At 43.6% G+C, this 26,963-nt stretch overlaps 1 protein-coding gene across 1 annotated transcript in view; it reads left to right on the top strand.

Annotated features, from left to right (window-relative positions):
- Positions 1 to 2,176: 2,176 nt before the first annotated feature.
- LOC308299849 (limbic system-associated membrane protein-like) overlaps positions 2,177 to 26,963 on the top strand; it is a gene marked incomplete at both ends in the record, with an annotated part of 108,764 nt that continues 83,977 nt past the window's right edge. Inside the window, one exon of the mRNA XM_080743632.1 lies at positions 2,177 to 2,334. Coding sequence (XP_080599758.1) covers positions 2,177 to 2,334 — 158 coding nt within the window. The remainder of the gene's footprint in view (positions 2,335 to 26,963) is intronic.

Here is a 26,963-nt window from a genome sequence, read left to right as displayed (position 1 = left end):
GAGTCACAGGGCAGGAGTGTTGGAGCGCTACTGATCAGCTCTCCTATACTGTTACTCACCGACTCATACATTATTCCCAGAGCCACGGATCAAAACATTTAGCTCAGCAGTTTTTGGACACACATTTCCGAAACTATAATGTGCATGCATCGAATGATTGCCTGCCTGCCCTTGCAACTTGCTTCATTCAATATTGTGTCACCTTGAATAATTATTTCCACCCAGAAAATTAAGACGGCCGAAGTTATAATCTGTGATGTGATTACGAAATGAAACAGAGTTAAACATTGTTTTCTCAGTATTAATTAAGTATTCTTTAATTAAGTAATGCAGATGTTAAACAATAATTTAACTCTTAGGAGCGTAACATTTTACACTCTCAAGAGTTAAAGATCTATAAGGGTCCGTTTGGTTGTACCAACATTCCATCATTTAGCTGGGGACCACCTCAGGGACCACAGGTTGAAAACCACTGCTCCACACACATCTTACAAAGAGCAGGGACGGCCAGGAGGAGGCGGTGTTGTCCTGACAACTAATAAGGGACAGACACCGTCTACTGTAGGGAGATGGCAGCTACCGGTATGTATGTGGAGAACATAACCATACAAGGGGGTTTACTAATGAAAGACAGACTAAGGGACAGTCACAGTCTCCTAAAGGGAGACAGCTGCTATGTGTGGAGAACAGGCAATACAAGGACAACCACTATTGGGGACAGTAACCACAGTCCACTAATGGTCACTGTAACACCACTGTCCACTTTGATAAATATATTATAACAACAACACCTTCTTATTCCCCTATAATCCATCACAAGGAAAAAAGACAGGAGAGTAATTCAGAGTGAGATTGGAATGTTTACTATGGAGAGAGAGAATTCAAGACAGGTACAGTACAGAAATAATGGTTCAATGGTTCGTGCTCTCTCTGAGTGACAAGTGATGTTTTGACATGAGTATAAGTATGGTCATTTCGTCAGTCAATGGATGACGTTTCAACAGTAAATAGGATGTTTCTTGCCCACAAGTGGGGTTGCTGAAGGGATGTCCTACCAGGCTGAGCTGAACCAAAAACAATTCTCATTGTTTTTGGTACAGGCTCCATGGCAGTAGATAAGGCTTCATTTCTACCAGACAGAAGCCTGGCCTTGTGGGTACTGTACATGACATGGCACAGTCACGAGCTGTGGGGTCAGGTGGTCAGTTAGTCATCAATCTGTATTGATGAAAAGATGATATAAAGCACAACAAAATACCTAACACCACTAATGTGGACACTAACCACTATAAGGGACAGTCACAGTCTCCTGTAGGGAGGCAGTCAGCTATGTGTGGATAACATAGGCCATACAAGGACAACCACCAAGGGACAGTCCCAGTCTGCTGAAAGGAGACAGCAGCTATGTGTGGAGAACAGGCCATACAGGGTACAGGGGGGTTTAAAGAGAGATTCTTGACAGAGAGAAAGAGAGAGTGAGAGGTGGAGGTGGTGGGGTGGTGATAGGGGGGGCAGCAGAGTGACAGAGATGGAGAGAGACACTGACAGAGAGAGAGAGAGGGAGGGAGGAGGGAGGGAGAGAGACACTCTGTCTATCTGTCTTTACCTCCTCCCTCTCCTCCCTGAGAGAGAGAGATGCATGCACGCTTGTGTACGCACACAGGCACGTGCACGCATCTACACACACGGGCGCAGTGCGCTTGCACACACACACACACACACACACACACACACACACACACACACACACACACACACACACACACACACACACACACACACACACACACACACACAGTATAGCACTGTAAGGAGGGACTAGCAAATCAGTGTTCTGCCCCCCCCCCTCCCCTCCCCCCCCCCCCCCTCTCTCTCTCTCTCTCTCTCTCTCTCACAGAGCAGTGTGAACAGTGTAGTCTCGTCTGGGCATCCATGAAACCAGACCAGGCAGACAGAACAATACTATGTTGCTCTGAATAAGAAGCTGCTCCATGCTGCTGCTGATGCTGTGTCGGATTATATACTGTACAGTTCACATCACCTGTCCAGGAGTTGTTGGGACATAAACACACATTTTGAGAAGTCTGGATTTGGATAACTATTTAATTTGATTTAATTTTGTTGACCATTTCTCTTGGATCTATATCGCAGCAGCGCTCTTCTCTCCCGTGTCAGGATGCAGGTGGGACGCAGATGGTCGTGCTGGAGACAGCTGCAGGCTTCTTTTTTCAGACTGCTGTGTCTTATTCCCACAGGGTTCCCCGTGCGCAGCGTGGACATGCAGCGAGCCACGGATAACATCACCATCCGCCAGGGAGACACAGCCGTCATCAGGTAGGACTGTTATCACCCTGCCTGCCTCCTGTTAGACCAAGGGTCTTCAACAGGGGGTCCCCAGAGTTACTGCAGTGGGTCCTCCAAATCTTTGTGTGATAGAAACTTTTTTTCTCCTTTTTTTATACACTTGAACCCTAGTTTCTGAGAAATTCTGAGAACTTTAGCCAAAAATAGCAAATCTACAAGCGCACACGCGTTGTGAGCTTGTAGATCGGCTATTGTAGGTCGGCTAGCTTGTAGATCGGCTATTTTCGGCAAAGAGGTTTGGTGTGGGGAAAAAGAGCAGACTAAGTACGGAGTGAAAGGTCAAGTTTATTCAGTAGGCTACTGACGGTTCAAGTGGTTAAATATCTGAAAACACAAATTGACATGAATACAAAATACGCTGATGATTGTGCTGTCAAACAATGAATTCCACTATGTGGAAACTATGAAAAAAGGTTGTGGGGGTCCCTGCTTCATCTCTCTCTCTCAACTAAGGGGTCCTTGGGCTGAAAACGTTGGAGACCCCTGTGTTAGACTGTTAGCCTTGTACCAACTGCTCTCTTCAGCATCCATCCATCCATCCTCCTTCACACACAGACATGCTTGCACAATGAATAGAACATAAAATACAAAAATACAATGATGATGGTCTGGACAATGATTGAGAATATAGTTTGGTGCCTTCAGGAAGGAGATGTGGTGTTCCAGCATAAGGTCAGACTTTGTCCATCAGTCAACTTTGAGGCTTAATCAGGAGTTTGGTCAGGGTTTGGCTAAGTGGTGGACATTGCTCTTGTCTTTATGTCTTTATGTACTGTATATATATAAGCTTGTTTTTGTTCTTTGTGTTGTATCAAATGTGTGTCTATGTGTTTCTAATACATGATTTCTGGGTCGCAAGACACATTTCATATCATATCATATCATATCATATCATATCATATCATATCATATCATATCACATATATCATATGAATAGAAAAGGCTGAACACATTTGTTTTTGTGCATGAGGATTGGAAGAAAGTAGATGAATGTCTAATGCAAGTTGTGACTAATAAGGATTGCATGCGTTCGTTGCTGAATGAATACTTCTAAGTTCATCCCACTGAAGGAATACCACTGATTTAGCTTGTGGAGGAAAGTTCTCTGTATCTATACGACAGAAAAGGAGGCTAATGAAGTCACACAGTGTCAGAGATGCAATATGGATTAATGAATGAAAGAGCATCTTTATACAGCTCATAGACTATAGGCTGAAATATATTCTGCTCTAGACCTAAACCAATTTAGAAAATAATCTATTGCACGGCCATTACAATGATTCACGCTCCTCCAGTCTATTAATGAGATCTTTGCTTTGTTGTCGAATCAGTTCTATCTACAGCTGAAAGAATCGGTAGGCTACCACTGTATGTCAGGGAAAAAAGGCTTAAATCTTATTGTTTAGAGACAAAGCAAGCTGTCGTGTTAAACCCCCAGATCTTTGCTTTTCATTTGAGACCTATAGTCCCCGAACCTGGTGTCGAGAAACAACGTTATAGGCATTTAAAAAAGAATAAAAAGGCGTGAGACAATGCAAGCTGTCAACTGTTGCAGTGGTGCTGCCATGGGCAGCTGTCAGTGCACACGTTGGTTGACTCCAGGCGTGTGTTTGTGATGGTGATAACACGCAGAGGAGATTTAGATGTGAATATAAATGAGGCTCTTTGCCATCACACTTATATGTGGAAATGGGATTCAAAGAAGTCTGTGTGACAGTATTGTTGATTGAATTTGTTCATATTTCTTAGCCAGAAATGTAAACAGCAGGAGGTGCAGTCAGGCATTTTGGCTAAAAGGATAACACAAAAAGGTCCTGCATGGGGAATTGTTTGTTTCCAATGTGGTCCTAAAGAAAGGTCCTATAAGGTATAATTGTGGGCTCGACTGAAAGGCGAGAACACTATGTCATCTTCATTATTTATAAAGTTCCGCCGCGTGAGTTCCATCGCAGACAGTAAGGCAGGGCCCTTAGCCCAATGAGGTGCAATTGAGGTGTGGAAAATCTGGGAGTGGTGTTAGCTGGAGTATTGGTTGAGCTTCACATGACAGTTAGCACGCTGTAGAATATAGTCATGAGTGAGCCCACACTGTTTCGTAGGAATAATATCTCTAGTTATAAAGAAAGGTCCTAGAAGTTATAATTATGTCATACAAGCAGTACAAAGCACAATGAACCGTGGCTTCAGATTATCAATAATGGCAACAATGCTCACAGATCATTTTAAATGCTAGAACGTCAAATAAAGTGAAGAAAGGAATAAAGACAAGCACTAGACTACTATGTGTACCGTATATCATAATTTTGCATCCTGCCTCATAAACAAGATGTGTTTCATACTGTAAATGTTGAAAAGATCACTGTTTGAACAGTGAAATCAATATTAAAACACAGTATGTACAGTCAATACTGCATGTACCACTGTGTAGTCACAATATTTGACACATTCACAATAATAACACAATGACAGAACAATAACAAATGCAGGCATGCCCTGCCCCTGAGGCATGCTGCGATACTGTAACTCTCCTCAATAACAGCATTTACAGTAGAAGAACCACGCACGCACGCATGCGCGCACGCACGCACGCACAGTCGCACACACACACACACACACACACACACACACACACACACACACACACACACACACACACACACACACACACACACACACACAGTACATGAGAGGATATAGAGAGCAATACATTCACTTAATGGATTCCTTGGGGCGATTGAACAGAACAGGTGCCTTCCATTCAATTACAAGGATCCAATTAGTCATTAGAGACTCACTGAGCAGTGAACTTGGCCACAGCTATTTGTTTCACATTATCTGTGCAATTGGCTGTGTGTGTGCCTGTGTGTGTGTGTGTGTGTGTGTGTGTGTGTGTGTGTGTGTGTGTGTGTGTGTGTGTGTGTGTGTGTGTGTGTGTGCAGTGTGCGTGCAGTCTGTTTCCAGCTGTTGAGTCATCTCCTGAAGTAACACCAGTATAATACCGTACAGACACTGACTCTGACTCGCTGCAAACACAGACTGCGTTGCATTATCATCAATGTATCCCTCAGTAGAGATGTGCCGATTGATCGGTGAGTGATCGCGATCGGCCAATAATGCCTCTATCCGCTTTGATCGGTATCGGCTTTGCCGATCCACAAGCTAGATCTGCTATTTTCACAATATTTATCTGTGGGACTGAATGTAACCTCAGCTTCAACTCCTACAACTTGAATTGGATACTTAAGGACCTCAGCCTGCAATCTCCTAATGTTTATACTTAAAGCTATACTGTGTAAGTTGCTCAACTAGTGGTCAGTAGCGTTATAGCAAACCGCGGTCGCGTCTGCTTTTTTCGGCCGTTTTTCGGCCGTTTTTTGCCGCGGACCGGGCCTTCAGACCACCGCGTCCGCCTCGCCTCGCCGAGACCTATCCATAGAGGTCTTTCGTGTCCCTCTACGAGCCTCGGTTGGGGAGATACATGCTAGACTCCTAGCCCATTGTAAACACTGCAGTGTATTTCCTGAAGAGCTCGGCAGTGTATGATCTGGGCTTTGATTGGCCGGTAGGGAGACACGTGTACAGAATGATGCATATGACGTAATTTTGCCGGAAAAACAGCCCCGGTCACGGCCACCAGGGCTCAGTAGAACACATATAAAGAAAAGGCTTTGGGAGCTGAAATGAACAGAGTGGGTGTTCTAAAACTTTAGAGATTTAATAATTAGGACAATTTTAAGATTTGTTTTATTAAAAAAGATACATAGTATAGCTTTAATATACAATGTCAATGTTTTGTAAGAAGAATCATTAAATATATATATAAATGTTGCTACAGTAACACAATAAACAGAATAATTTATGGATTTGACGCTGTGATCGGGAATATCGTTATCGGCAGATACTGATTCCAGTTGATCGGTATCTGCCCCAAAAATCGCAATCGGAGCATCTCTATTCCTCAGCAACACTATGTGGTGGTTATTGTACTGATACAGATTGTTCTGCATAGTGCAGGATACTGTAATGACTGTGAAGGTGTGTATGTGTTTCTGCATAGTGCACCAGCATCACAGTCATTACAGTGTTTACTATGCTATTAATATAGGCCTAGTTATTTGTAGTTATGTTGGAATACACTCTGTAACAGGTCTGTACTGTTAAGGATGGAGTTTGTGTGATTGATTGTTGTTTACTCATTTGATCCCTTTTGTAACTATTTTGTTGCTGATCTTAGCCAATACTGCTTTTACTCGTTCTGTGTCATGTCTATATTCCACCCAATAGCGATAATATCCTCTACTAATAATTGACCACATACTGATGTGTGTTAGATACGTTAAACTTTTGGAGCATGTCCCAGTAGACTATGGATGGATTCTGACCTCAGTCGTTTTTTTGTGTCTTTGTGATTTTCCCTGCAGGATCAATTTCACCTCTAAACCCCCATGCAGATCTTTGCTTTTAATTTGAGACCTAGTTAGTGGTCCCCAAACCTGGTGTTGAGAAACAGTATTATATAGGCAACAACAAAAAAAGAAAAAAGGAAAAAAAAGAATGCAGTGTCTCTTTAAGTAATCATGTGGAAGGGCTCAGTACGTGTTGAGTGGGGGGTCAGGAGGTTAATCTGGATGTTTTATAGCAATCGTCCAGTGGTGGAAAACAACTACTCATGTACTGTTCTTAAGTATACTTATGAGGTGTTTGTACTTTACTATAGTATTTCCAGTTTTCAGTACTTTTACTTCTATTCAACTACAGCTGAGATGCAAATATATAATAACTCATAAATTGCACTGGGTTGTGATTTACATGTACTGTACTTGTGGAGACGTCATATTTTTCTTCTTTTTGAAGATGAAGGGAACATGTTCCCACCGTCCTCCCTAAGCTCAGTGTCCATGTTTGTTGACAGGAGAGATGATCAGGGGAGCAGAGTTTCTACCACCAGCACTAACAACACATGGACTGAAGTATGGAAAGAGTTTCTCAGTGAAGGTGCAGCCAGTGAAAGAGTAGAGGTGAACTCTGGCCACCACATCATAAAAAGAGACCAGACCCTCCTCATAATCCACAAACACTCCCACTTTCTGGACCTTTTACGTTTTTGAAATGTCATCAAACATGACCTCATCATAGTCAGTTTTTGTCCATATACAGTTCATGTAGTCACAATTGTTATGGAAAAGGTTTTAGACAGGATCAATTTTCAGAAAATCAGAACCCCGAAGGCATTTTGCGAATATTTATTATATACAACTGTTCTAGGGGTATTAAGGGATGCTGAATCCAAATTCGCTGTATATAATGCTCAAAAATTATCCTAAATGGCTAAAAATTGAGAAATCCAACATGGCCACCACAGCAAGGCTGAAACTATTTAAATGCAAATATTTTTGACTATAAACAAGGTAGAAACTTGAACTAAATGTGTTTTTCTAGGTTAGCCTACATGGGGAATTTGAAATTCTATCCTAATTTTAGATCAGACGTGAATAAATGGCTTGAAACTCATACATGTATAGCAGAAAAGGTTCGTTATTGATGCATAATTCGTCAAACAGAAATAAAAGGAGGATGATCCCTGGTTTTATTCATCAAAACTCTTTTGATTTAGATTTTTCTATCAACAAGTCATATATGCAAATTATATATAGTCCTTAAAGGGATATTCCACTTTCAACAGGGAAACTCTCCCCACACACACCCATTGTAACTTCAAACTCCATTTTAACCATTCATTAAAAACACCCATTATTTTTTCTGGGGACTCATTTTACCCTCCGAATACGTGAGCAGGCCATGTTTTTTTCCATAACCTTTTTTTCATTTATTTTTATTAATTATTTGGGAAAATGGAAAAAAATAAATTCAAAAAATAATTATCAAAAATAAATGAAAAATGTTATTGAAAAAGCACGACCTGCTCACATATTAGGAGGGTAATATGAGTCACCAGAAAAAAAAATAATGGGTGTTTTTAATAATCTATCATGGTTAAAATGAATTTTGAAGTTACAATGGGTGTCTGTGTGGAGAGGCAGAGGGCCTGGTAACATTTACATCAAATATCTAAATATTGAATAAAGCAAATTAAAAACTGTTCAGGGTGTTCATTAGACGATAAAATTACCAAAAGTTTTTTGAAAGTGAAATATCCCTTTAATATGAAGGTAGGCTACATTAATTTAGCCTATTTGCAGTCATCAATATTTCGAGCAGATCTCATAGGTATCTTGCAGCTTCCACTTTTCCTGAATAGAATAGAATGGATTATAATATAATATAATATAATAGTATTTTACCATATCAATAAAAGTAAATGTACATGGGAATACTTCTTACTGTAATCCTTGCTGTGGCAGCTTATTCAGTCTTCCTCAGTATTCCGGCAAGTGTTGAGTTTTTTGCAGTTGCATGCTTCCATACATACCATATGACTCTTTATGGATAGAATAGATACAACATTTATAGCCAGCACAAGTACATCAGGGTAGGGTTCATCAATCTGTCAACATCTAAGAGTCTAGAGAGTATGCAGTCTAGTAGGCTGATATTCTCTAAAATTACCAAATCCCTTTAGTACAATATATTATACATACATACCTGCAGCTGTGCAGCGTTGGCTGAGGCACTCCTTTGTACACCCACATGAAGTTAACTCCCTGCAGGCTTTGGGCATAGGTGGCAGACAGAGTAGCCATGGCACTAACTGGCCTTCCTTGATCATCCATCCCATTTCCTCCACTGGAGGAAGATCGGGGTGTGGCAGGTGAGCTTGATTCCATATTGCTGCTTGATGGTGTGCACGCATGATATGGAACCTCACAGCATCTGTGGTTGGTGGCAGAGTCTCTTGGGGACGACTTTTGCAGAATAACCTTACTTGTGCTTTGTTGCATGAATCAGGCACACCATAGATCTTACAAATGAATCTTTCTGATGATGTCACGATATCTTCTGTGAAAGGGCCCTTCCCAAGGCCAGCGAGTCTTCTTTCCGTGGCCGCTGAACTGAGACACACTGTCACATCACATCCAGTAAGGGCATGGAAGGCAAAGAGTGTGTCCAGTTGATCCTCAGACAGTATCCTGTGAATTTCATGCACTGGGAAAAACTTTGGGTCCTTTGATATCCCAGCTTTCATGTAGACATAGGCACATCTGATTTTGTCAAAGTGAGCAAGCAGTAGTAGAAGCACGTCTGTGTCACGTGCTGACATGACTACTGTTTCCATCAGTGCATGGATACAGTGAAGGATCAGTTGTGTATCAGCTTCCTCGTGGACACTCATGGCTCAGGAGGAAAACATGGAACACAGCTGGGAACTCAGGTGATAACTTTAACATTTAGAATTGTACTGAATTAGAAACTACTTTAGTGAGGTAGGTTCCTGTGGGGGACATTTACAATTGTATTGAGTTAGTTGCTTGGTTTCTATGGGGGGTTTTAGCTGTAAACCCATTGTTTCAGATCTGACTCTGTGATTGGCTGCCTGTTCTCACTTCTTCCACCTAATAAGCAGGTCAAACTGCTTATAAGGGAAGGAATTGGAATGACAATCTCACTCATGGCTCAGGAGGAAAACATGGAACACAGCTGGGAACTCAGGTGATAACTTTAACATTTAGAATTGTACTGAATTAGAAACTACTTTAGTGAGGTAGGTTCCTGTGGGGGACATTTACAATTGTATTGAGTTAGTTGCTTGGTTTCTATGGGGGGTTTTAGCTGTAAACCCATTGTTTCAGATCTGACTCTGTGATTGGCTGCCTGTTCTCACTTCTTCCACCTAATAAGCAGGTCAAACTGCTTATAAGGGAAGGAATTGGAATGACAATCTCACTCATGGCTCAGGAGGAAAACATGGAACACAGCTGGGAACTCAGACGATAACTTCAACACTTTAGAACTTGTATTGAATTAGAACCATCCAGTGAGTTAAAACATCAGCAAGTGGACCATTCAGATCCAGCAATCTGAGCTATCAGTCGGGGCGGGTGGGGCTCTTAGCCATGGTAGGCAACCCACCTAGGAGAAGGTCACTCTGAGGTAAAAACCAGGACTGTGAGAATTTGCGACCCCACAGCCCTTAAACTAGCATTGAAAAGCCAACCATGAAGAACAAAGTCATCCCAAATCCTATACTTCCAGCGGCGGGAGTCCGCAGGAGCACCGCGGCGGATGGTGGTGCTGGTCCCCCTTCCGGAGGGCATCATGACGACAGGACCTCAAACCCACGGGAACGAGGGAGGGTTCTGTCTGACCACAGCATCCCGTCCAACGCACTCATGCGTTGTCGGAGACCATTTGTAATGGGGACCTTCAACGCATGCACAGTGAGAGAAGAAGCTAGACTGGTGGAATTGGCACATTGTGCTGAAGAACAGGGGGTAGAGATCCTGGGAGTCCAGGAACACAGAAGAGTCCACACTGACACTGACGACCAGATAGTTTACTGCCAAGTGGAGAAACGCACGTTCATCACTGCATCTGCGTGGCGAAACAAGGCCCAGGCTGCAACAGGGGGCGTAGGACTAATGCTGGGTTCTCTGGCGCGCAGGGCCCTCCGACGGGTTCACAAGCACACCAAAAGGATCCTCATGGCTGAGTTCGCAGGTAACCCAGTGACAACAGTCATAGTGGTGTACTCGCCCACTAACACGGCATCACCTGAGGATGTTGAGGAGTTCTATGAGGACATCACAACAGCAGTACGAGGTGTCCCAGCGCACAACTTCCTGGCAATCCTTGGCGACTTCAACGCCAGGATTGGACAGGAGGACGCACCATTCCCATACCATGAGTCTACCAACCGCAACGGCACATACCTCACAGCCCTTCTCATGGAACACCAGCTCCTGGCAGCGAACACCATGTTCCGGAAGAGAACAGGGAAGAGATGGACTTTCCGAGACCGAGCCTCACGGCCTGGGGAGCAACCTAGGCTATATCAGTTGGACTATATTCTAGTGAGGCAAAAGTGGAGGAATTCCATCCTGAACGCTGAGCCATACAGCACGTTCAGCTCTGTTGGCTCTGATCACCGTGTGGTCTCCATGAGGGTGCGACTGAGCCTCAGGGTCCCCAAGCCAAGCCCCAAGATTCGGCATGACTGGAAGGCATTCACGACCAATCCGGGCCTTCAAACCAGGTACACGGAGGAAGTCAGGAAGCGCTTTCGGCAGCTTGATAGGGGAGAGGAGCCTAGCCGTGAATATGGGAGATTCATCACAGCAAATGAGGAGGCGACCAGACTTTGCGTACCAGTGCTGAACAGAGTAAGAGCACCACCACGGTCCAGACATCCGAAGGTTGTAGCAGCACGAGGCAGGATGGAGGAAGCACGACTCAACTTTGAGCGTGAACCAACAGAGGAGGGTCGCGAGACACTGAACGAAGCCAAACAGTCTCTCTTCAGCACCTACGACACCATCAAAGGGGAGGAAGTGATGGAAAGTGTGCGAAGAGTACAGGCAGCGCAAGGTGAAAGGCAATACGGGGAGGCCTGGAAGGTAATAAATGAGATGACAGGGCGGAAGAGGGCCAAGGAGGGCCAGGTTGAGGGACACAGCCCAGAAGAGAGAGTGGCAACATGGTTCGACCACTTCCAAAGGCTCCTGGGAACATCAGTGGAAGAGGGAGAAGAGGAAAATATACCAGCAGTCCTCCAGGGCCTGAACATCGACGATGGACCCTTCTCAGTCAGCGAGCTCGCCAGGGCTAAATCCACCCTGAGAGAGGGAAAAAGCGCTGGGCCGGATGGCATACCCCCAGAGGTCTTGAAGAACTGCGACCTAGACAACCTCATCCTAGACTTTTGCAACAATGCTCTACAGCACAACAAGCAACCTGAAATATGGTCTCTGTCTAACATCATCCCGGTGCCTAAAGCTGGGGACCTCTCAAAGCCAGACAACTACAGAGGCATCAGCCTGACATGTATCACTGCTAAGGTCTTCAACCGAATGATACTGAACAGGATACGGCATGCCATCGACCCTCACCTGAGAGAGAACCAAAATGGTTTTCGAGAGGAGAGAACAACCGTAGCACAGATCCTGGCATTAAGGAGATTAATAGAGGAGGTGAAAAAGGACAACCTAGCAGCTGTACTGTGTTTCATTGACTTCAAAAAGGCTTTTGATTCTATCCACAGAAGCAAGATGGTGAAGATCCTTGAGGCCTACAATGTCCCTCCCAACATTCTCCGGGCTATCGAGACCATGTACGCAAGAACAAGGGCCAAAGTGGTGACCCCAGACGGCAGCAGTGAGGTGTTTGACATCCGAGCTGGTGTAATGCAAGGAGACACCCTAGCCCCCTACCTCTTCATCATAGTTCTGGATTATGCGCTCAGGAAAGCCATAGGTGGACGAGAACAAGAGCTTGGCTTCACGCTAACACCAAGGAGGTCAAGGCGGCATCCCGCAGTAGTTCTGACAGACCTGGACTATGCGGACGACATCAGCCTGCTCTCCGACAGCATGGAACAAGCACAAGAACTCCTGAACAGGGTGGAGATAGAGTGTGCCAAAGTTGGTCTCAGGCTAAATGCTAAGAAAACTGAGGTTATCACCTATAACCTACCTGATCACTCACCTCTGACAACAACAGAAGGAGCTGTGTTGAAGGAAGTCAAGGACTTCAAGTACCTGGGTGCATGGGTCGACTCAACTGAGAAAGACCTCAAAGTAAGGAAGGCACTCGCTTGGAGGGCCCTGAACGGCATGAACAGTGTATGGAACTCTAGCCTCCCCCGCCAAATCAAACTTAGCTTCTTCTTTGCAACAGTGGAGTCTGTTCTCCTCTATGGCAGTGAATGCTGGACCCTGAAGCCAACCCTGCAGAAGTCTCTAAATGGGTGCTACACTAGAATGTTGCGTGCAGTACTCAACATCAACAGGAGCGCACATGTTACCAACAGGAGCCTGTATGAGGGAATACCAAGGGTAAGCGAGAAAATTGCCACCAGAAGAATGAGACTAGCAGGACACTGCCAAAGACACCAGGAGCTTCCAGCCAGCAAATTGGTACTGTGGGAGCCAACACATGGGCACCGGTCGCGAGGACGTCCCACAAGAACATACGTGGACATACTCAAGGAAGACGTAGGGACACAGAACACCAATGAGCTGGCCAGATGTATGGAGAACCGAGATGACTGGAAACAACGATGGAGGGCTCGTCTGAGGACGACCTAGATTGCCTGCCATGCCCTTACTGGATGTGACAGTGTGTCTCAGTTCAGCGGCCACGGAAAGAAGACAGCCTGGCAGGTGTTCAAACAACATCACACTGATCTTCCTGGCATTGGGAAGGGCCCTTTCACTGAAAATATCGTGACATCATCAGAAAGATTCATTTGTAAGATCTATGGTGTGCCTGGCGTTGATTCATGCAACAAAGCACAAGTAAAGTTATTCTGCAAAGGTCGTCCCCAAGAGACTCTGCCACCAACCACAGATGCTGTGAGGTTCCATATCATGCGTGCACACCATCAAGCAACTATATGGAATCAAGCTCACCTGCCACACCCCGATCTTCCTCCAGTGGAGGAAATGGGATGGATGATCAAGGAAGGCCAGTTAGTGCCACGGCTACTCTCTCTGCCACCTATGCCCAAAGCCTGCAGGAAGTTCACTTCATGTGGGTGTACAAAGGAGTGCCTCAGCCAACGCAGCAGCTGCAGGTATATATGTATAATAGATTGTACTAATGGGATTTGGTAATTTTAGAGAATATCAGCCTACTAGACTGCATACTCTAGACTCTTAGATGTTGACAGATTGATGAACCCTACCCTGATGTACTTGTGCTGGCTATAAACGTTGTAACTGCAAAAAACTCAACACTTGCCCATATTCCCATGTACATTTACTTTTATTGATATGGTAAAATACTATTATATTATATTATAATCCATTATTCTATTCAGGAAAAGTGGAATTGGATGCATGCAGCTGCAAGATACCTATGACATCTGCTCGAAATATTGATGACTATATATAATTTGCATTGTTGATAGATGCCCCCCGAGCGCCCAGATGGAAGGATTATATCTCCAAACTGGCCTGGGAACACCTCAGTATACTCCCAGAGGGAGTGGAGGAAGTTGCTCAGGATAAGGAAATCTGGAAGTCTCAGTTGGAACCATTACCCCCGCGACCCGATTCCGGATAAGCGGTTGAAGATGGATGGATGGATGGATGGATGGATGGATGGAAGAGTTTTGATGAATAAAACCATGGTTCATCCTGCTTTTGTTTCTGTTTGACTAATTATGCATCAATAACGAACCTTTTCTGCTATACATGTATGAGTTTCAAGCCATTTATTCACGTCTGATTTAAAATCAGGATAAATTTTCAAATTCCCCATGTACGCTAACCTAGAAAAACACATTTAGTACAAGTTTCTACCTTGTTTAGTCAAAAAGATTTGCACTTAAATAGATTTCAGCCTTACAGTGGCGGCCATGTTGAATTTCTCAATTTTGAGCCATTTAGGAACATGTTTGAGCATTATATACAGCAAATTTGGATTCAGCATCCCTTAATACCCCTAAAACAGTTGTATATAATAAATATTCGCAAAATGCCTTCGGGACTTTATACAAGCACATTTTCAGAAATTCTGCCTTGTCTATTTGGGAAACAATAATTACATTTTACAATTTAGGCATTTAGCAGAAGCTCTTAATCCAGAGCGACTGAAAAGTTATTCCTGACATTATGAAATGTGAAGTCAACTCGGTGTGTGTGTTCTGCACCTTTTGCGTGACCTTTACCTGACCTTTACAACGTATATAATTTGAGTACTTTTTCCAACACAGCAATCGTCCATATCACAACCTCATAACCTGCAGAGTCCAGTTTCCAAGTGTTCTGTTGTCTGCATCTGAGGAGGAGAAGGAACATTAGCAGTCCTGTCGGTGCTTGAAGTGACATTTGCCCCAGGAACACCAGAAAGAACATCAATCATGGCGTATCAAGTCTCGTCTCATGGCCCAAATGGCCGTGTTTCATATAAGAAAGATTTAGGTCGCTGAGAAAATGCCCCACATTTCTGAGAGGCTCCTCAGGAAATGTGACTTTGCCTCGTTTTTGATAGAAAGGATAAAGAAGACAAGCCCATAACGTTAGGAAAAAAAGTTCCTTTTCCACAATAGTTTACTTTTTAATTGCTTTTTTTCCTGTGTTATCGTTGCGTGGCGGCCTCGAGCGGGAGTGTTGCCATGTGGGGATTTAAGCGCTGGAAATTGACAATTGCTTATTAAAGCATTAATGTGCGATTGCTCTCCTCTGGGCCAATTATCTGAGCTTTGACAATATCCTCTTTCTGCCTCATCATTTTCAGCCGAGATTAAAATTGTCTTTTTTGTGGCTTTGTGATTTGCCCTGCAGGGTCCATGTCACCGCTATAAACCCCCAGATCTTTGCTTTTTAATTTGAGTTTGAGAGAACAGGCGTGTGTGTGAATGCTGCCAGAGGCTCAGACAGTACACAAGAGGTGAAATTAGACAAATCTAAACTGCCTAAAGGATCACAGATGCACTCGTTTTAATTTGTCTTTATTATTAAACCTTTTATTGAGCTCTGATGATCTGATCTTTCTGAAAGTATACGGCAGTGAAATTGCAGCGGTTCCACTAGGGAGCACCCGCTGGCAGAGAGAGGGATCAAAATAATTAAAGGAGGATTCGGGACTGGTGCTTCTCTTATAGTATCTGATGTTATTCCATCCATTAACCCAGTCGCAGAAGCAGGAAAAAAAGTAAATGTCTAGCGCACCACAGCTCTGAGCCGGGAGTGGGATCTAGCGTCTGTTCACCTTTTTATAACAGCTCCACAGAAACAAAACTTTTTGGACACATTTCTGCCATTATGAAAGTCAAATGTAAAAAAACAAAAACAAAAAAGAATTGTCAAGCAATACAAAAGATCAAAATAAAAATACTATACAGATTGTTCTGGAAAATCATAACATCCGATTAACATGGTAAAATGGCTAGTCCAGAATTCTCCTTTAACAGAGTTAGAGAGCAAACAGGAAGGAAGAAGGGAGCAAACAGGAATGAATAGGGAGCAAGTGACGGACAGATGTGGAGGGAGACAGTATACAGTATCAGATACAGTAAATACTAGAATGCACTCTGTCCAGGTGCCAACTTGCTTCTTGTGCACTCATAGCCAAATATGGTTTTGATCTCCTTTACCCCCCCCCCCCCCCCCCCCCTTTCTCCCCTTTCTTTCTTCTATGGAAAATAACGATGCGATGGGAACGATTCACAAAAAAAAGAAAAAAAAATGTTCTTTTCACTTTCCCTCTGTAAACCTGTGATCTGGCATAATGCTGATTCTGATAGTCCTAACAGAGCAGTTTGCTTTAAAAGGCCACTTGTCTTGAGTTCCACTCGGAGTGCTGAGAGGTGCTTTTCTTGGTCAAAGGTGACACTCACATGGTGCCTATAAGGCATCGCTCAGCAACTTATTGTGGCCTTGGAGAGGGATCAGCACCATGTAATGATGAGGATGGCAGCAAGGTTGACGTGGGGCCACTTATTCTTCATTCTCTCAAGGATCCACAGAATTACCATTGTGCTGAGGATTATTATTATAGGGTAACGGTACTGTGTGGCTATGTGGTTATCAGCTGCGTGCGTGCGTGTGTGTGTGTGTGTGTGTGCGTGCGTGCGTGTTAGTATGTGTGTGTGAGCACAATGCAGTCTACCCATGCATTAACATTCTGGCCTCTTAAATCTCCCAGGCATTCTAATAGGATGTTTCCAAGGTTCTGGGTAAAGAGGGGGTGACGTTTTCACTGCTTACAAAAAACACCACCTTCTGGAAGAAGAGCTGATCTTTCAATATACAATAAGAACCCAGGATGGGTTTGGTAGTAATTGGATGCTTGTGTGAGCAGCTGGGTGCCAGTGTATGCATGGCGATATGGACAAAAAATTGAGAAATGACTGATAGTCTCCTTGTAATGCATGAGGAGACGACTGCCTGTTGGTTTTCAATTAGTTTGTTTAATATGTGGATTTGACATTTTACTGTACTTCATAGCCTCCATCATTTGCATTCATAAAAAATAGTAGCATTAACATGGAGTTTGATGAGTTGGTAGGAGGGGGGACATGTCTGATCAAATAAATATCAAAATATCACATCACATCATGTTGTGAGCTCATGGATCTGCCAAAGCATACTGTATACAAAAGGGCTTATGTGGTGAGTGCATGTTTTGTATTAATAATCCCAATCTACAATAATACTTAAAACTGGCATATTTGCCTCTGAGATAGATTAGTAGTAGTAAAGTACTGCAAAATGGTCATAAGCTACTCAAAAAGCAAAAGTACCTAAAAACCGTAGAGTACTTGTGTAAATGTACTTAGTTACGTTCCACCACTGGGCATGAGCCAGTGGTTCAGTAAAGCCAGTGTTTATCCACCTGTTTCCGCGAGAATTTACTGTAGCATTATCTGTGGGACACTTCCGGTTAACAGCAGACATACCAGCTCACGTCGCGTCGCAGATGCCGATGCGCAGATGCAGCCGTTGTGAGCTTGTAGATCACACTCGGCTGTGGCGCCGGAAGCTGCCGCACACCTTCTGCACAATGCACGATGGGACGTTGGAAAGTTGTGGATACAGACAGTCCTGGATGATGTAATCCAAACTCATTGCTTGTTCCTCCTGTCCCTCTGACACATGATGGATGATGATTGGACTTAAATTTCCACTCACTTTGAAATGCTGAAGTCTTAAATTTAGATAACTTGTCATTTTACTGAAATATCAGCCATGATTAGCATAATAACGTTAATTATGTCTGAAAAGATGAAGCTATTAGATGTAAAACGGTATCTTTTCAGATTTGAGGTGATTAATTCCATCACACAAAATAGCTTTGAAAGCAATTAGTGAGGCAGAGAAGACAGCCACTCATCAAAACCCAGCCTGGAGAGTCCATGAAGTAAATCACACCCACATTGATGTTGGCAGGCATGCTTATTACTGTCTGTCTGGAGTATTTGATATGTTCAAAAACCTGTTCATGTCAGTACAGTGATGGTCTGATCTTTGACGTTATAAATAATTATCAAACCATGAGTGATTTTCATAATCAAGAACCACTATGACAAAGCCATCAATGAACCAAGGGTGGGCTTATAGTCATACCTTTCCAAGTTATTGTTTGATGTCTTTCGCTAGTAGCCTACATTTGTCATGATACCCATTTCATACAAACATTATGTCTAAAAGTAGAGTTGAAAATTTGTAACAGTGGTGATTTTGACAGCAAAATTAGATCTAGTTTCAGTCAAAGTCTTAAAATGTGGAATACAATGTTATTTAGTTTTAAAGTAATCTTAGTTTAGTCTAGTTTTAGTCGACAAAAATCATACGATTTTAGTCGACTAAATGTACAGTTGATTTGTATTTTGGCGGGCCTTGATGGCATGGTAATGGCTGATTTTACACGTGGTTGCATGCTGAAAATAGCTGATCTACAGGTTCACAACTTGTGAGCTTGTATATCTTTATTTTCAGAGCACAACACCTGAGCGCAACCAAACATAAAAGTAGTTCTACTGGATCACGTCTCCACTAGTCCCTCCCTAACATTTGTCTAGTTTTTATTTGCTGGCAAAAATCACACCTGAACACAAAAGACCCAAAACAACCTGAGGACTGCATGTGTTCCCACACATGCATACTGTACAACTCCTGATGCGCACGTAACGTTGACTGTGAGCTGAAGTTGAGGTTGAGCTGTGCAGGCATTATGCAAATGTGACTCGGTCGTCGCTTCTCCTGTGCTGTGCTGTGCTGTGCTGTGCTGTGTGGCTGCCATGATAATGATGTGTCTGTGAACGTGTGTGTGCGTGCCAAGAGCTACCTGTTTAGGCATTGGTACAATTCTGTTCAGTGTCTGTGATAATTGGCAGCCGCCATACTGAATATGGGGGAGGTTCCCTCCAGGGAATGGGATCACTGAAGGTTTATCACATCTTATCGTCTAGGAAAGGGGTCTTCAACAGGGGGTCCGGGACCCCTAGGGGGTCCTCAGAGTTACTACAGGGGGTCCTCCAAATCTTTGTGACTTTTTTCTCCTTTTTTATATCAACCACTTGAACCCTAGCATCCATATTCTGACGACTTTAGCCAAAAATAGCAGATCTACAAGCTCACAACGCCTCGCAGTGCGAGGCGTTGTGGGCTTGTAGATCGGCTATTTTCAGCAAAGAGTTTTTGTAGAGGGGAAAAAGAGCAGACTAAGTACAGACGGTTCAAGTGGTTAATTATCTGAAAACATAAATTGACATGAATCCAAAATACACTGATGATTGTGCTGTCAAACAATGAATCTCTGAAAAATGTTGTGGGGGTCCCTGCTTCATCTCTCTCTCAACTCAAGGGGTCCTTGGCCTGAAAACGTTGAAGACCCCTGGTCTAGGAGGAGAAATGCAATGTTCACTCATGCACCCCATTTTAATAAAGCAAGGATGAGTAGTGCTGCTGGTTTTATCTGTTAAATGTTATCACACTCTCATGCTGCTGAAAGAGAGTGTTGTTGCATGAGAGAAGAGAGAGAGAGAGACAATCAAAATAGGACCCGATGTCTCATCTCCTCCCTTCATGACACAGCGCAAATGTCTGTCTGTCTGTCTGTCCGTCTGTCCGTCCGTCCGTCCGTCCGTCCGTCAGTCCGTCTGTCCATCTCTCCGTCCATCTGTCCCCGTGTCTCAGAAGAGCTGGATGATGGTGATGTGTCTGTCCTAATGGTGTGGAAGACTTTATTAAAATGTACTAGTCTGCAGTTCTTAGAGCAGATGCTGGTGCTTGGCAGCGCATGGACCCTCATTAGTTATTTAAATCACAATGTCCATGGCTTGTGTATATGAGACACTAATGAGCGTGATTTACAGGATTGTGCATATGAGACTCTAAAGGAAGGCGATATACTGTATTGTGTATGGGACACTAAATGCATGTGATACACACAGGAGGAAGAGGAACACAATACAGAAACACAGAAATGAGGCATCCAAGCCATGGAGACATACGTCCGTGGAAACTCTGACAGTTCAGCTCAATGTTGTTGTTTTATCTAAATCAATTGACAGTCAGAATGAACGAAGACGATGAGAAGGATTAATAGCAGAAAGCACTGGGCAGTCAAAATAGAAAATGATTAAATATTAATGCACTTAAGAAAAGGTGCAAGTTTGCTCCTTGTCAGAGTGCAGTCTTGTTTTGAATCTTTTCCCTTTGTTTTGTGTGTTTTGTTTTTGTCTTTTGCTGTATTGCTGTTTCCTTAGTAAAGCACTTTGTAACCCAGTTTTGAAAGGTGCTATATAAAGTTTTATTATTATAAATTATAAATGGTGAGCGGCTGCCGCCCGTCAACAGCGTCCCTCCAGCAGTAGTCTCGCGTGGCCAGACTGTTGCCTCCGCGATTTTGTGAAATGCTCCCGGCATACAGTCTGGCAAACCGGGGAAGAAACGATGAGTGCGAGATAAAGCGGATATGACGCAACCGCTCCCTTGGTGCAGTAACAATAACATGTCCTACTGGAAGCGTTATGTCTCCTTTCAACATTTCTGGGGGCTTTATTTCGTCTTTCTCTGGTGTTATTGGTGTTACCTCCATGATGTTTTAAAACGTTTTTTTAAACTATACACTCATAACAATAATAGGCAGCTCGAATGACTTTGTCTGAGCTATTGTGTTTCTGTTACGTTTCCAATGGGACTACAGTTCAGTGCAGCAGTGGCTACTTCCGATACTCGCCGTTCGGGAGCTGCTGTTCCAGACTCTATATAGCATTCAGAGATTGTGGAATAGTTGTCTGGCTACGCGAGACTACTCCAGCAGCAGAGTGCTTTTTGGGGACTCCTGTCAGCTCAGAATGTCTTCATTCGTTCAGTGCCGTCACTTGACCTTCACTGCATCTCCTTTATGTTGGCTTTTTTACCACGGCCTGCCAATAAAATGCCACACAGGAGAAATGATGGAAGCCATTTCTGACGCTCTGTCAAGGACAGAGCAGTCTGAAGCAGCTTTTAGCACACAGACGGACACGTATCAAGGAGAATGTTGTCAGTGTGAGGTCATCAATTAGCAGCACTGCAATCTTTTTTTAGAGCATTATTATGTCATTTATTTTGCTAATGTACGTCCCTATCCATATGTTGGACAATATGCCTGTGACTTCAGCATCAGACTGTACTTGCTACTCCAACCCACACTGTTTCTTCAGGAAAAGTATTTTCTTTCTGAAGTGTGCAGTGAGCGGGAGCGTGTTGATATTTTGACATAATATTTGTTCTACGTTCCAGTATTTCGACACAGGTGAATGTTAACCTGTTGAAATGCTAACCTGCCAACGCTGGTGAGTAGCTAACCTCGCCCACCAGGCTTTCTGAGAGAAAGCCTGGTGTTCATTCACAACAGGCCGTTTGGTTTCCGCCTAAAGCGCGGAAACCACTAGAAGAAGCGGCGTCGCTTTGATTTGGTTCCCTCCGTTTGTTTCCCCAATCCCTATTAAAATGCTTGAGTAGCCTAGTGTAGCCTTGCTAGTCGCTAACAGTTGGACTAAAAGATGCATATACCAAACAAATTTTTCAAAAGAAAAACTACTCCGCATCAAGGAGTTTATTAGGTAGGCCCTAAAAGTATGTCCTTGAGCGCAGGGGAATTATTTTGGGTTAAAACTGAATCCGGTTTGATAGTTCCGGCAAATTGTAGTCCTTTGAGTACTACAACATGATGTAAAGTGGTTTCCTCTCCCGACCGGATCAAACCTCGAAAAGTGAAGTGATCCCAGACTAGTGAGTAGCTAAGCTGCCGACGCTGGTGAATGTTAACCTCTATGCCTAAACCAAACCCAAACCCTAACCTCAGTAACCCTGACGCTGGTGAGTAGCTAACGATGCCCGTAGTCTAAATAACAGGACGTAGAAATAGCGAGATTTCCCCCAGTGAGCACCGCTCACTTCACATGGGTGTGATTTTCATTTATCACAGTGTGGCTCTGCAGGAGGCTATCTGTACATACAGTAATAAGAGTATGCACTTGTGTGTGTATCCTGCAAAATCCTGGAAAATGCTGGACCGCTCATGCAGTGTCCAATGTCTTGTGTACATTCATGCTATAGACCAATGAAGAACACTTTTCTGTCCACTTACCGGTATGTTTCATACAGTATGTCACAGACCATTCACATGAAGTGTGACATCCACATCAGAAACAGGCCATTCCCATGTGGATGCAGAGATCCATATGGGTCAATCTTTTACTTCCTTTTTAACTCGGTGTGCAGACACACCACTAGGCCAGACTCATGGGGCCTCGGCGTTCAGCAATTATACCATTCTTCCCTCTAATTGGCCAGCATGGTACTCGGTAATCCTCACAGGTCATTAAATGTTCCAATTCTTCTTTTTTTCTGACGATCAATCATTAACCATCCTCTCTAATTTCCCATGGTCAGTGATTCCATCGGGCTGCTGTCCATGTCGCTTGACCGCTACGGGCCAAATGCACCCATAACCATGTCAGCTTGCACAGGACAGGACAGGCTGCTGTATGGACTCTGTCCTCATGCAACCTCCACACTCCAATTAGTGACCACCACTGACATTAGTTAAAGTTGTAGACATACGGGCGGCAGTGGCTCAGAGGTAGAGTGGTCGGTAGAATGGTCGGGTGGAGAACCGCAAGGATCCCAGTAACTGGAGTTAGTGTCGAAGAGTCCTTGAGCAAGACTCTGAACCCCTAGTTGCTCCCGATGTGCAGGTTGGTGCCTTGCATGGTTTCCTCCGCCATCTGTGTATGAATGTTTGTGTGAATGGGAGGTGAATGTAATGCACAATCTATGTAAAACGCTTTGGATAAATGCATTAGACAATTAGATAATTACTGCACAGCAGTGTTACTCAAACTTTCACATTTCAAGGTCTCCTCTTAACTCTGACAGTGTACAAATGGAACCAAATGAACACGCTTGGGTTTGTTTGGTTCCATTATTTTGTACACTGTCAGAGTACAGTGTACACTGTACAGTCTTGTATGGGTCAATTTAGACCCCTCTAAAGTAACCTACAGTGTCCCTGGAATCCACTTTTAGAACCACTGCTGTACTGTACAGTATGTAGAGATATATGCAAAAGCATGAGAATGTCCACAACAAATGGATGAGGTGTGTATTGATCCATTGCAGAACAGAGAGGCTGGTCAGTGAGTTCATGGTGATTGGCTGGGCCACTGGGTCAATGTGCAACAATCTATGGAGCGTCTCATTTGCTCCATTTACACCACATGATCAATGGCCACGCCCCCGTCGCCCCCAGGCAATTTTCGTTGCATAGCCCTTCATGGGAACAGCTATGACCACCCATGAGCTCATAGCTAGCTGTGTTGAATGTCAATGTTCTGAAACAAAAGGTAAACTAAAGCGATTTTAAGATGGAATGGGTGGTCTGATTCATTTTCAATGAGAGGCGGGCGTTTATTTGGGACACGCAGAGAAGGTGAGGTGTGGAGAGGCTAGTCGGGCGCGGTCACGTGAAATTCTCACACTCGTTCACGCACAACACGTGCACGTGGGCGGCAAGAGTTTAATTGGTTATCTTTGTAAAATATCGCCCGCTGTTTACTCACAGAACGATTGAGTTTGTGTGTCCACCATGGCGCGATCCCCGCTGATCCAAGCGAGATCGCCCGAGTCAATCGGCGTCTTATTGGGATTATTGGGAGTAAACAACTAACTCTAACCAGCTAAACCAAATTAACATTTAACGGACTATTGCGACACAAATCATACCTTAACTTTGAGCTACTGTAACCTCCAAGTCCGGGGCTTTGGTCAGCGATATCCAATGAAATGCGTGGACATTGATCACGTGGTTATAGGAAAGATTATGTTGCATCTACTTTTAACACCGGCTCAAAACTAGCATTTCATACAGTTTACAGTATTTCCAAACAACCAATTCATACAGTAGATAGGCTTCTGCATCTTATTCAGAACTGCTAGTGTTTTCTAGTTCTAACTCGATGCCAGGGTGTCGCTCTGAATCCGCTAATTGCCTGAAGTGAATTGTGATCATTACAACATTTGAATAACCTGTGACTTCAGAAACAACAGCATCTGCTATCTGCTATCTGAACCATCTGCTATGTCAGGCATCATTTGTTCAGGTGCTCTCTCTCTCTCTCTCTCTCTCTCTCTCTCTCTCTCTCTCTCTCTCTCTCTCTCTCTCTCTCTCTCTATCTCTCTCTTTCTCTTTCTCTTAATTTACATAAAAAAGTGCATCTATGTACACACACTTGAACATAAACATAGAGGCATATAACATCCCCAGCAAACGTCTGCATGCATATATAAATGCACGTACACCATTCCATGTTCTCCTAGAATATATTCAGCTCTCAGATAGTCTGTCGAATAAAATCTCTGCCTCTTTGACCAAACTTTTTTTTTTTTAATAAAATAAGAACCATTAATGAGCTCCTCTGGCCTAAGAGAGCGTTGTGAAGTTCAGAGCTGTCTTGGTCATAATAATGTCGCCTTAAGGAAACGGCAGAGAGATCGATTCCAACAATGGACATCATTAGAGTGGAAAATACCACTGCTGTCCTTTCCTTCTTTTAACTTCCTTCACTCCTATAGACCTTTTTACCACTGCTGTATTTTCCTTCTTTTAACTTCCTTCACTCCCATAGACCTTTTACCACTGCTGTCTTTTCCTTCTTTTAACTTCCTTCACTCCTATAGACCTTTTACCAGAGCGCCGCCGTGTAGCTGCCGTGTAGCTGTGCAGTGTCGGCACACAGACGTACACATGCACGCAGGCACACACACACACACACACACACACACACACACACACACGCAGGGGCGTCACAAGGGGGTAGGAAAGTTGGACTGAGTTACTAGGGCCCAAGGTGGAGGGGCCCTAGTAACTTTAGCTATTGAAAAATAGCAGATATACAAGCTCACGACAAGCTTGTAGATCTGCTATTTTTGAAAAGTCGTGAAAATGTGCGCAAATCTTTGAATATATGTATTTTTTTAGTGAACATTTGTAACAAAAATGTTGCTTCTGGGGGGTCCCTGGAACTAAATATTTTGAGATGGGGGGGGGTCCTTCACATGAAAAAGTTTGAGCATCACTGACATGGAAACATAGGTTTCTTGGCACACATTTTCACGATTTTTCAAAAATAGCAGATCTACAAGCTCGCAGCGCGGCACTCGGTGCCGCGCTGTGAGCTTGTATATCTGCTGTTTTTCAATAGTTAACATTCATGGGGGGCCCGCAGTGAATCCTTGTACCCAGGGCCCAGAATTTGGTGTGACGCCCCTGCACACACGCACAGGTACTGCGCTTGACGCCGCAGTTATGGCTGCCGCTCTGAGAAATCTGTCTCCTTCGCCAGCAACTCATTACCTTTACTTACTGTTTGAACTGATCCCAGAGCAGCCAGTCAGTGTTTTAACAGTGTCTCATTCCTTTACTTAGATAGATGGATACCTTTATCATCCCATATCATCCCTTAAGGAGAGATGCCAATTAGTGCAGGCGAGCAACGTTCTCTGATTCTCGGAGGGCTCATTATCTCCCATCCACTCATCATCACCTGCAGGAGAACGAGGCAGGATGTAAACATTGTACCGCCACCAAAAGGAAGGCGCCAACCAGGGAAGACAGTGGCCTCTCTGATGCAGCGTCCATTTGTTTGCACAATGCACAGAGCAGAGTCCTGCATAGAACAATACAGCACTGATGAGCCCAGTATATGATTCTCTCATCAAAGGGCAAAGCAGCCCAAGGATAATGCACACACATCTAAGTCCTTTCCATCTGGTGCTTGGATGAAAAAAGTTAAGTCCAAAAGTACAGCATGCATGCAGGACCTGATGAAGACCACGTGGGTCAAAACGTCCCCCTCTTTTTCAATAAATGCACAGTGGGAGCTTTTATAATGGTGTGCAGATAATCTTTTGTACTTTTTGGTATTTTCTTATCAAAGGGCAAAGATAACATTGTTACACTGGCTGGCTGCTCATTTTCAAGGTTCTGTTTGCAGCTGCGTGGGCTGTGTGTGTGTGTGTGTGTGTGTGTGTGTGTGTGTGTGTGTGTGTGTGTGTGTGTGTGTGTGTGTGTGTGTGTGTGTGTGTGTGTGTGTGTGTGTGTATGTGTGTGTGCGTGCGTGATGTAATACCCCAACTTGCTTTCCTCTGACTTACCTTACAGGTTTACTTCACCCATCAAATGACTTTTTGTTCTCTCTCTATCAATTACTTTTTATTTTCTCTCTTATCAATTCACCCTGTGAATTCTTTTGAGTTCATGGAGTTTTAGTTTTTGTCACATCGTTCAGCATGAATGAAGAATCCAAAAACACAGAATAGTTGATCAAATTTGTTAACAATAACAAAACTCAAGTCTGCATGGTGTGAGTAATCAATAGAAAAAAAGTCATTTTGGGGGTGAACTGCTCCTTTAAGGGTAGATTTGAGATTAAAACTGTGTGTTTTACTGTGTATGAATAAAAGAGGTACAGTCGCGTGGATCGG

This window comes from Nannobrachium achirus (genome assembly GCF_963921795.1).
Source record: "Nannobrachium achirus genome assembly, chromosome: 15".
Classification (NCBI taxonomy): Eukaryota; Metazoa; Chordata; class Actinopteri; order Myctophiformes; family Myctophidae; genus Nannobrachium; species Nannobrachium achirus.
Note: the sequence above shows the minus strand (reverse complement) of the source record. Positions and strands in the feature narration are given on the sequence as shown.